The sequence below is a fragment of the Mytilus galloprovincialis genome, chromosome 3, assembly GCF_965363235.1.
Source record: "Mytilus galloprovincialis chromosome 3, xbMytGall1.hap1.1, whole genome shotgun sequence".
Classification (NCBI taxonomy): domain Eukaryota; kingdom Metazoa; phylum Mollusca; class Bivalvia; order Mytilida; family Mytilidae; genus Mytilus; species Mytilus galloprovincialis.
Genome location: NC_134840.1, coordinates 97,449,037 through 97,462,186, shown reverse-complemented (window position 1 = coordinate 97,462,186; position 13,150 = coordinate 97,449,037). Strand labels below are relative to the sequence as shown.

The following is a 13,150-nucleotide window of genomic DNA, read 5'->3' as shown; positions in this document are numbered from 1 at the left end:
ATAATCTTGTCTGCATTGATTCAACTTAAAACTATTGTCTGATCGGTTGTCAGGTGGGATTTTCGAAAATTCATCAACATTTAAGAAATTTTTATTTAAATATTTCGTGGAAGTAGTTATCAAAGGTACCAGGATTATAATTTAGTACGCCAGACGCGCGTTTCGTCTACATAAGACTCATCAGTGACGCTCATATCAAAATATTTATAAAGCCAAACAAGTACAAAGTTGAAGAGCATTGAGGATCCAAAATTCCAAAAAGTTGTGCCAAATACGGCTAAGGTAATCTATGCCTGGGATAAGAAAATCCTTAATTTTTCGTAAAATTCAAAGTTTTGTAACAGGAAATTTATTAAAATGACCACATTATTGATATTCATGTCAACACCGAAGTGTTGACTACTGGGCTGGTGATACCCTCGGGGACGAAACGTCCACCAGCAGTGGCATCGACCCACTGGTGTAAATAGTTATCAAAGGTACCAGGATTATAATTTAGTACGCCAGACGCGCGTTTCGTCTACATAAGACTCATCAGTGACGCTCATATCAAAATATTTATAAAGCCAAACAAGTACAAAGTTGAAGAGCATTGAGGATCCAAAATTCCAAAAAGTTGTGCCAAATACGGCTAAGGTAATTTATGCCTGGGATAAGAAAATCCTTAATTTTTCGTAAAATTCAAAGTTTTGTAACAGGAAATTTATTAAAATGACCACATTATTGATATTCATGTCAACACCGAAGTGTTGACTACTGGACTGGTGATACCCTCGTGGACGAAACGTCCACCAGCAGTGGCATCGACCCAGTGGTGTAAATAGTTATCAAAGGTACCAGGATTATAATTTAGTACGCCAGACGCGCGCGAAGGGCAGACTAGATTTGTTTAGTGGTTGAAGATTATAAACCACACACAAAAAATTATAATTTGTCGAAGATATATATGTTTCTCGTCCGTGGTAAATTTTTAAACAAAATCGGAGGTTATGCATTTTCTACATCAAACTTGAAAGATACCCATATGGTCGACTTGATACATAATTGTTCTGCTTAACTATGTACTAGATAAAGTGAAAACTTATGCAAATGGTGTTTTTAGAATAAAACACTTCGTAATTGAGAAGGAAATTGTAATTTTGTTTGTTTCTATAAACTTTAAAATTTTTGTCACTATAGTAAACATTACTGTAAGCACCGTTGTTCTAATGCTTCTTGTATGTCTCTAAATGTAAAACAATTAGATACAAAGGAAATCTTAAGATGAACAATGTGTATTTTTAATTGATATTGAATAAATTTCAAGTCAACACACTACAGAATATATACAGGTAGATAAACAAGCGTATGTTTTTTGTCATCTAAGCATATGTTCCTTACATCGTAACTACAATTCTCTTTCCTTTCATGAATATGACCTACCAAATGAGACTATTTACCGATTTTGTTATAACATGAGCAACACGACGGGTGCCACATGTGGAGCAGGATATGCTTACCCTTCCGGATCACCTGAGATCACTCCTAGTTTTTGTTGGGGTTCGTGTTGCTTATTAGGGCCCCGCCAAAGGCGGGTCCCCTATAGTGATCAGTCTGTCCGTCCGTCCGTCCGTCCGTCCGTCGTCCGTAACACTTTGTGTCCGCTCCATATCTAGAGAACCATTATGATTTCATACTTTATACTTTACATGTTTGTTAACCACCACCAGAGGGCGTGTCATGATGTATGTACAACTTCCTAGGTCAAAGGTCAAGGTAAAAAAACTTTGGTTTCAGTTGACAACCCTGTGTCCTGTGGTGAAGATCGTGTCCGCTCTATATCTTGAGAACCGTTATGATTTCAAAGTTTATACTTGACACTTTAATATGAACCAACACCAAAGGGTGTGTCATAATTTATCTGCAACTTCCTAGGTCAAAGGTCAAGGTCAAAAACTTTGGTTTCAGTTGACAACCCCATGTCCTATGGTAAAGATCGTGTCCGCTCTATATCTTGAGAACCGTTATCATTTCAAAGTTTATACTTGACATGTTTATACACCAACACCAAAGGGTGTGTCATAATTTATTTACAACTTCCTAGGTCAAAGGTCAAGGTCAAAAACTTTGATTTCAGTTGACAAAGCCATGTCCTATGGTAAAGATACAATTTTTTAATGCACATTATTCACAGCGGGGCCCACAGAGATGGCTCCCATCTCAATGATATCTAGTTCTTTAGTTTTCTATGTTGTGTCATGTGTTTGTCTGTTTGTCTTTTTCATTTTAGCCATGACGTTGTCATTTAATTTTCGATTTATGAGTTTGACTGTCCCTCTGGTATCTTTCGTCCCTCTTTTATAAGCAAAACCATTAATACATAATGAATGCATCATAATGAATCATTTCTTCGTTGAAGAATACAATTAACAGTTCCATGTTTTTATGTTTCAGGGCTTTAAGCAACAATCAAATAACTACAATACAAGAAGGAACATTTCAAGACCTACCAGCTCTTACCATTTTGTATGTATATCTATTGCAATATTTAATGAAGAAACACGTCAGTCTTCTTTGACATTATATCTCATTATGTTACCTGAGTAATTATATTTTCTTATTGATCTGCATGAGTCCATAAGTCTTTTTGTACTTAGATGAACATTTCTCTCTTTTGCGCATGCATATTCAAACTCGTCGATATAAAAACTCACAAAGCCATAGACTTTTTTTACAGCAAACGAAAAGAACAAACAGCATGCAAAATCCCGTTAAAGAAAAACATTAATAATGTTCAAATTGAACTCAACCAATGACTGGGGCTGATCTCATATCCGTTAAAGAGTTTTTGTATTTAGATATCAATAGATAAGGTGGTGGTGGATACAGGCAAGTATATGTAACTAATGCATTCACATCAATCTCTCTTCTTGATATTCAAAAATTTCCATTTTATGTGAATAAGTTAAATATAATTGCCTAATACATTTACATTAAAGATTACTCACTGATTACAAAGCAGTGAATGGACTCCAAAAGGTGGACAAATCTCTTCCTTAAAATCCATCACCAATAACATCATTACACCAAAAACAGTAACTAAACATCGCGAAGTATAATAAAATTCATTGTTTCTGATTTGACAAGATAAAGGAGTGAAATATAAAAAATATCGAATTCTATGGACAATTAAAATTGACAACTCCTTTGTAATTACCAAAATGAAAAGCTCAAACACATTAAACGAATGGAAAACACTTGTCATATTCCTGACTTGGTACAAATATTTGATAGACAGCATAACCTCTCATTTGTCATGATTGTATGAATGTTTCAATTCCATTATGTTGACAACAATGTGAGAACAAACCAAACAGACATAATAGACACAAATTTCAAAAAGGGGTACAGCAGGCAGCATTGTGCTATTACCTTTATCAAAAAGGTATTTTTTTGTTTTAAAAGCATATTTCAGTTGATCAGGAATCTAAATATTCAAAACGAAGAATTTAAACTACGGATATTTTATGGTCCATATAGCTCGACCGTGCCGGCTCAAGCGAGAAAATCAATCTCGTTGAGATGATCAACAAAAATCTATAATTATCAAAACCTGATTAAAAATGCTTTTAAAGAAGAAAGATTTTCATCTCGTCTTAAAAAAATCTGAAAACCCCTCAAGAAAACAGATTGAAAGTTAAATTCAAATTCGGTTTTAATTGAAGATAAAATGGACCATAATAATTTGGAAAAGAATTTTCATTGATTTGTCTACTTCCATTCAATTTATCAATCTCAAAAGATAATCAAACGTCAATAAGTATATAGAAAAGAGTCGTTTATTTGCACTACGTATCCTATTTGCATGCTTCGAAGAATAAAATAAGATTTAATTTCAATGTTTTTTCAACAGAAAATTACGTGACAACCCACTTGATTGCTGTGACTGTGAATTAGAGAATCTAAAGCTGTATTTACTAAACAATACACACTTGACAAATACAGATGCGACATGTAATGGCACATCAATCCTGGTGTTAGATTTTAACTTCACTGACTGTTCAGGTAATATTATCCTATCCCCTATAAACAAAGGAAAAGTCCCCTCAATAGGATTTTATTTCTAATACCTGTACCTTTTTTCTGCTCTTTGATTGGGTTGCTGTCTCATAGACACATTCCCCATTTCTAGTTTCAATTTAACTTATTCGAAATTATTATATTGTATTAAAAAGTTACAAGACAAATATACACATTAAAATCTCGAAATTTATTTAGATAATTTGGAGCAAGAATTTGGAATTATATCTTGAAAAGGAAATTTGAGAGCATTGAGTTATAGAGCTGTTGTCTCATTAATAATGATGTGTCATACATTTGATGGAATTTTGGATTAATTTCTACCGTGGACCTATTATATAAAGAAATATAAGCATACAGTATTAGTGTTACGTTATGTAATAGCTGGTAACAACTTTAATTCTAAAAAATCGTAAAAACATTTCATCGGTTAAAAATTGTTTTCCGTTTTATAAATTATTGATTTTGTTAATATTTGGACGATTTCAAAGATATTCTGATAGATTAAACACAAAAAGACGAAACATGTTAATTTGTTACCTTGCAATGCGTCAATTAATAAATAACATACTAGAATTTGCAAATGTTATTTATGTTAAATTCTTGTTAGGTTTACTGTTAAGTTTTCACCTACTTTGATAAATTAATCATTAATGTCTTAATCGTATTATTGTTAACATAAATTCATGTGCCCACCCTTGTTAATCGGCAAAAGTGTATTTTTTGGGGGTACTTTACGTTTGTTTTTATCGATAAGAAATCTATGAGATTTTCCAGCAAAATTAAATCAAGGAAGTTATTAAAAAGACGATTGATTGCACTTTCACTGTGATAAATAAATTTTGTCGGTCCGTTTGTCGTATCTGACGAATAATGTAGAGTGATTACTTCGCACTTTACATGGTAATGAACCTTATGAGAAGTTAGCCTGTTACATTCTACACTTTCAAACTGTACCCCTAATTTTAACATTTTTATCTATAATGTATGTTTTTTTTGTTCACACATCGTTGTCAGTATAATGGAATTGTTTATGACTGTTACACAAGTGAGAGGTATAGGTAGTTATAAAAACAGGTTCAATCCACCATTTCTACATACAAAAATGCTTGTACCAAGTCAGGAATATGACATTTGCTGTCCATTCGTTTGATGTGCTTGGACCTTTGATTTTGACTTTGGGTTCAGGATTTTCCGTTAGGAATTTTCCTCGAAGATCAATGTTTTTGTGGTTTAACCTTCTAAACATACATTGTCCAGTTACAGTTCAAATATCCTACTTTCATTCCCAGTCGACCTTCATTGCAGAACCAAGTTAATATATTGCATTTATTCTGTAATATTTGAAACGAAATAGTATTAATCAACACTCAATTAATCTAAAATTGAGAATGGAAATGGGGAATGTGTCAAAAAGAAAACAACCCGACCATAGAACAGACACCAGCAGAAGGTCACCGGCAGGTCTTCAATGCAGCGAGAAACTCCCTCACCCGGAGGCGTCCTTCAGCTGTCCCCTTAACAAATATATATACTAGTTCAGTGATAATGAACGCCATACTAAACTCCAACGTGTACATAATCTGTATATTATTATTGTAACCGTCTGTTTTTCAATTAGGGAGACAATAAGCAAGAGTTTGGTAACAATTCCTATGATCTATTGTACACGTTAACATAATTTTGCTTTTAATTTCAATTGAAAATGTTTTTGCCTCAAAGTAATAACCTTTCTAGATGGCGCACTCGTTTAAACAAATATGAAATCACTGCAACTGCATTATCATAGGTCTTAGGCTAAAACATGTTAGGTAAAGAATTAAACTCTTAAGGAAGCCTTTATTTTAGACGTTATTTCATTTAATTAAATAAATTGTTTTATAAAATCACTAGATTCGACGGAATCTACATTACTACAATCAACAATTAGAACAACTAGAGGAGCAATAGAAAGCACAACAGACAAGCTAACAACAGACATATCAACAGATGAATTGACAACAGAAGGTAATTTAGTAGTACAAACAGAAAGCACAACAAACATGCTAACACAAGAAATAACAACAGATGCAGTTACAACAGAAGGTACTACAGCAGGACAAACAGAAGAAAGCACAACAGACAAGCTAACACCAGAAATAACAACAGAAGCATTTACAACAAAAGGTACTACAGCAGTACAAACAGTAGAAATCACAAGAGTTTTATCAACAAAAGATAGCACAACAGTTGTATTAACGGAAGAAAGCACACCAATGGCATCAACCATAGAAAGCACGATAGTTGTATCAACGATAGAGAGCACAACTGTTACATCAATAAAAGAAAGTACACCAGTGACATCAACGAAAGAGGGCACAACTGTTACATCAATGAAAGAAAGTACACCAGTGACATCAACGAAAGAGGGCACAACTGTTACATCAATGAAAGAAAGCAAACCAGTGACACCAACGAATGAGGGCACAACAGTAGCATCAACAAAAGAAAGCCCATCACTGGCATCAACGGGAGAAAGCACAACTGTTACTCGTAAGTTTATCGATATTATTATAACCATATAGTATATATTTCATTTCGGATATTTTATTTATTTTTAAACTTCGTGCTTTATTTTGCCTTTTTATTTTTTTAGATTCGATTGTCACTGATAAGTCTTTTAGAGACAAAACGCGCGTCTGACGCAAATAGAAAAAAATAATCATGGTATCTATGATGAGTTTATTTTTACCATTATTATATATTTTGAATAGAAATAGTGGTGGAAACAATTTGCATGAGGCATAATTTTGATCTAAAACTCAGGAACTTACAGTTCGCCCCTAGTCCTTAGCTCAATAATAGTTAGAAACAGATTCCTTCAGGCCGAAATATGTAATATAAAATGATAAAAATTATGATATTTATAAACGGACAACTTAAAACAAGCCTAGGAACCCCAAAAAGTAAAAATTGAGGAACAAATCAAGAAAGAGATTAACAAATCACAAATGTATAAGTTAAAAGACGAATGATGAAGAAATTAAGAAATAAACTTGATAATACTTGCACAACATCATTGCATGCCAACATAATAAATGATGAGACGGAGGATACTGAAGTAGATATTACACTTAAAGAGAGACTCACAATGACAAAATCAAGGCGAACAACGAAGAAAAAACAAATAGCAGTCTACAAAATAGGGAGTAAATTACTAAAGACTTAAAAACACGAACCACACCGAAACTACGGGTTATCTCAGGTGCTATAGAATGATAAGTACATCAAAGTCAAATAGTGGCATTCTTGGTGTTGATAATGGTTAATAAAAATGCGGTATTAAGTCTCATATTGCGATATCACAATTAAAGAAAGAAAGACAGGAAGTGACACGTCATTTTCTTTTAATCAACTAGATATGTGTTCAATTGTTCCTTCTCCACATATTGAAACGAGGTTAGGAGATGATTGAGCGTTTATATTTCATCAAACCGGTATATCTTACAGCTATTTATATCTTTAATACTATCCGGTATGTTTATTTCTTTTCGTGCCTGAAGTTGTTTTCATTTTTGTCCTTGTTGTTTTATGTTGGTGTTTACCCTTTTGCATTCACATTACATCTCCTTTTGCGTATAAATATGATATATAAATATAAATTACGTTATCTTCATCGGTTTGCTTGCGAAATGTAGACATTGATAAATAGGTTTTAACATTTGATTTTGAGCACACCCATAAAAAAAAATACTAGAAAGACATAAGTTTAAAATGAACTGACAACGCGATGAGTAAAACAAGACAGGAAAAAACCCAACAGGTACACAGACACATAGTGAAACACAAAACACAACATAGAAAACTTTATGACTGTGAAACACCAACCCAACCTGAAAAAAAAATCATTTTGATGTTTGTGTGACTTCTTATAGACACATCATACGGTCATCATATGGAAGCATTTATTCCATGCGATTCCGCTAACTCTTCTATGGGCTTTGGGTGAGCAGCTCCTTCTCCAGGTGTTCATATTAGTGCACACATCCGGTAATAAGTCTAATTCAATAGGCCAACTTTGTGCAGAGGGAACTGGACTGTAGTTACCTCATACATGTTAGGAACATATTCAATATCTACTGGGACCATCGTTTGAACTTGATATGAGATTTTCATATTTTATTTGAACTACATATTTAACAAAACAAAACTTAGTTTATTTTAATTCTAACGTCGATCATAAGACATAAAGTACAAATACACCACCGTTTACCTAGAAACACGTGCACGCGGTGATATTATTGATATTTCAGAGGTAATTTTGAATAATGAACATATTCTATTTTACAGTTTACATAGTCGGAACCGTTGGAGCTTTTATTGCAATTATGATTCTCGTTGGAGCAGTTCTAGGTACTTATATGATATTCAACAGGTACGTATAAACGACTTCATTATATGCCCTTACATGCACCTACGCATCCCGACGTGTTAAACATGTGGAAAAAAAACAGCATATACTTCAAGATCATCTGATTTTAACATAAGTTTGTTGCGAGGTTTTTGTTGCCACAGCTCTTCTCCTCTGAAACGACTGTGCCAAATCAAACCAAACTTGACCACAATCATTATTTGGGTATCTAGTTTTAAAAATGTGTCCGGTGATCCGGCCAATCAACCAAGATGGCCGCCATGGCTAAAAATAGAACATAGGGGTGAAATGTAGATTTTGGTTTATATCTCTGAAACCAAAGCGTTTAGAGCAAATCTGACACGGAGTAAAAATGTTGATCAGGTCAATTTCTGTTTGTCCTGAAATTTTCAGATGAATCGGAGAATTCGTTGTTGGGTTTCTGTCCCTAAATTGGTAATTTTAAGGACATTTTGCCGTTTTTGGTTATAATCTTGAATATTATTATAGATAAAGATAAACTGTAAACAGCAATAATGTTCAGCAAAGTAAGATCTACAAATAAGTCAACATGACAAAAATGATCAATGGACCCCTTAAGGATAATTGTCCTTTAAAGTCAATTTTTTTACATTTTTTTGTAAATTTTTGTGGTCTTTTACAAAGATCTTATCCTCTGAAGCTACTAAGACAAATTTAATCAAACTTGTCCAGAATCATCATTAGGATATCTTGTTTAAAAAGTGTGTCCGATGACCCTCCCCTGTAAATCAAGATGGCCGCCATGGCTAAAAATAGTACGAAGGGTAAAATGCAGTTTTTGGCCAATATATCTCTGAAACCAAAGCATTTAGAGAAAATCTACTGGGAATAAAATTGTTCATTAGGTCAAGATTTATCTGGCTTGAAATTTTCAGACCAATCAGGCAACTTGTTGTTGGACTGCTGCCCCTGAATTAGTAATTTTAGGAAAATTTTGCAGCTTTTGCTTATTATCTTGAATATTATTATAAATTAAGATAAACTATAAATAGCAATAATGTACAGCAATGTAAGAGCTCCAAATAAGTCAATTTGACCAAAGTGGTCAATTGACCCCTTACGGAGTTATTGTCCTTTATAGTCAATTCTTAACAATTTTCATAAATTTTGTAAATTTTTGTAAATTTTTAAAAAATATTTTCCATTGTCACTTCTGGGCCAATTTCATTATCGATACAGATAATTGTAAGCAGCAAGATTGTTCAATAAAGAAAGATCTACAAACACATCACCAACACCAAAACATAAGTTTGTCATGAATCTGGTATATGCACATACACCAAGGTGAGAGACACAGGCTTTTTAGAGCCTCTAGTTTAGTATCAAAATCTGATTTACGTCACCTCTAGAAAAAGGCGGTTTCACAATATAGCCCGCTTTGCTGACTAATTCAATTGATGTTAAGTGTTTGGAAAGAGGTTTCGATGAGAACTTGTAAGACCCAACAATGTAATAGTATTGGTTAGGACACTTTTCGTCGGGAACAACAATATATTTGTCATAGAAGAAGGACATATATTTTGCAACATTATGATCTCTAAAGATTTATATAGGATTGGTATTAATTTGTGCAATCAGATTTGTAATAACGACTTCACATTCTTAATCAATTCGTAAATAGTATCTTCGTATTTTTATCGGGTTTAATTAAATGCGACTGTCATACAAGTGTGAGGTTTGACTAGCTATCAAATCAGGTTTTATTAACCATGTTTTACATAAGGTAATGATTTTACCAAGTCTGGTATACGACAGTTGTCTTCTGTTATGTTTGATGTGTTGGAGCTTTTGATTTTGCCATTAGATAAGATTGTTCACTTGCAAAATAGTACCTTACATGTTGATACTGGTAAACGCACTGTATGTTCATCCATAGATTATGATGGATACAACAAACTTATTCCCTTGCGGATACTAAGGTCTAATTGAAGGAGGATACTTTCATTGAATTTATCAAATCCTGGTTTTCGTACTTTTAAATGAAATAAGAATAAGGCCTTAATATGAAATTGTGTTTCTTTTCAATATTTTATGAATCAAATGCCTTTTTCATAAAGAATTAAACACATTCCCACATACCAACATTTGAAAAGCCAATCCGCTTTCCTTGATGTTCACCCCGTTTTATAGTTATAACAGTGTGTGTCTATTTAATTGCAGAATGAATCTGAAGAAAAAGTCAAGGATAGAACCACTGGACAGAATTAATAGGAGGCAATTTCCAGCTATGCCACTACGACATGGGGGACATATCAGTTGGAATTAGTATTCCCTTCTTAAGGCGCAATACTGACACAGCATTAATGTCATTACCAACATCTCCGTTAAAAATGTTTTTGCTATGGCATATTATCTGTATTTATTAAATATTTCTTGGTAAACAATGCTTACCTTTGCTCATATCGATAGTCAATTTATATCTAGTAATTTAGTGAAACATTTATTGCGAGTTTGATATTCCATTTGGTTCATCCGCCATTCTACCGTAGGCATTGTGCGACATATATTGCACTTAATATTTTGGTTTAGTTCTTCTTTTAGTATTGTTATGTTTATTAACAACGTCTTCTTATTATTATTTCAGAAATAATTGATGCAAGCTATACTTTATTGTAGTTTTAGCATGGGTAGGCATTATTTTCGTGATTATGTTTGCCCGAGCGATAGTGAAGGCTATAATAACATGAATATAATGCCTACCCATGTTAAAACTACAATAAAGTATAGCTTGGGTCAATTATTTCGATTCTAAATAGGACAATTAAGGTAGTTTATCTGTCCGATAAGTATAAGTGTAAAAGCGTTTGTGTAGGCTCTTCCATGAACCTCCGATTTGCCACTGAACGTTAAGCAACCAACAATAAAGCAATCCATGAACCTCCCTTTTTTGTTTGTAAATAAGCAAACGGCTGGCACTGTGATTTTTCAGTGGGAGGAGTTTGAACAGCCAGCATGAACGGTTGTCGAATCTAGGTAAAATATGTCGATTTCGAAATGCAACACATTACACATGTTACAGTCATAATAAATGAATAGGTAACATCATCTGCACCATTTAAGAGTTTGAAATAGTTATCAAAGGTACCAAGATTATAAATCAATACGCCAAACGCTCGTTTCGTCTACATAGAAAGTGTTTAAAGTTAAAGAAATATATTAAGTGCATGATAATTTGATAAAATTCATTATTCTGAAGAAGTTAATATATGCATGTGCAAACAAAGTTTAGATTTAGAGCATCGGTTTGTTCATAAAGCGAAAGAAGCACGTTGTATTAGAATATAGAATTATTGATATCATTTAACTCTATTTAAGAATCTGTCTGTCAAATTAGGTGATTGCATTACTATATAGATTATATATCAAGTATATCTCAAAATGGTAACTTTTCCAATGTTTTTTTGTCATTTGAAAACTTTGTAAATCAAGGCGCAACATCATGTCTAAAGGTTTATTGTTCGGACTAATCGAAAATAGTGATGCTGTGAACGGCTTCTCTTGTTTGTTTATAAAACGTCATATTCAACGCTTATAATAACAATATGATACATTGTAATCAACATAATGAACCGCTATGTTTACACTCTAAACTAGAATATAACTTTATCACTGAACTACTACACATTTTGCTTGGGGGCCAGCTGAAACACACCTCTATGTGCTGGAGGTTCTCCCTGCATTGAAAACCCATTGGTGGCCTTCGGCTGTTGTCTGCTCTGTGGTCGGATTGTTGTCCCGTAGACACATTTCACATTTCCATTCTAAATTTTATTTGAATTATCCCTAAAAATGATTTTTCAAGTACATGTATGTAATGAAAACCTCAATCCTCTTTTGTCATGCACGTATACCATGTACAACATGTAATCAATTAAATCTATCAATGAAAGTAATATAAATATTATTCAAGAAATTAAACATTTTAAATCCATATTATTTATTTGTTTAATTATAATACTGTATGTTATGTATATAATCTGTAATAGATTTTTTTTTATGTTTTATAGTATTGTTGCTTTTGGTTTTGCTCTGCTAAATAGTTTTTTTATTTCCTTTTTTTATTTCCCCTATTGTATGCAAAAAATGTGACGATTATATTCCATACAAAGTTTTTTTTCTTCTCTATTTTTTATTGTTTGTTTAATTATATATACATGTATCTACTATTTACTATAAACTCGTATATCTGACGTTTCGGTATTGTAGCTAATGATGTATTGTGGTATTAAAAAATCACCAATATACTAGTCTTATCATTGCGTACGTTAGACGTGCAACTATAAGAGTTATCTGTGACAATCAACGTAATAGAGTGGCGAAATATATCAAAGGGAATTCAAACTCATTAGTTGTAAATGAAGAGTGTTCAAAGGCAAAATCAATTTCGAACTGAAAGGCATTTTAGACCAAAACATTTTAAGATTTTGGCATTTACAGATAAGATAGTCTATTTAAGAAATAATCCATATCGTGATTTTACCACGGGTTGGCCCTTTCTGACAAATATTTTACCCTGAGCGATAGTGAGGGGTAAAATATCGGCATAAAGTGACAACCCGTGGTAAAATCACGATATATTCAAGCCCCATATTTTTTTCGATTCTAATAGGACAAATACGGCAATTTTTTGGATCGAAGCACTCTAGGTGAAGGCATTAT

General features: G+C 33.1%; 1 protein-coding gene across 1 annotated transcript in view; it reads left to right on the top strand.

The window, feature by feature from the left end:
• The window catches only part of LOC143069494 (uncharacterized), a 213,191-nt gene extending 200,460 nt beyond the window's left edge, over positions 1-12,731 (top strand). Inside the window, exon 18 of the mRNA XM_076244168.1 lies at positions 10,652-12,731. Coding sequence (XP_076100283.1) covers positions 10,652-10,656 — 5 coding nt within the window. The 3' untranslated portion in view covers positions 10,657-12,731. The remainder of the gene's footprint in view (positions 1-10,651) is intronic.
• The last annotated feature ends 419 nt before the right edge of the window (positions 12,732-13,150 follow it).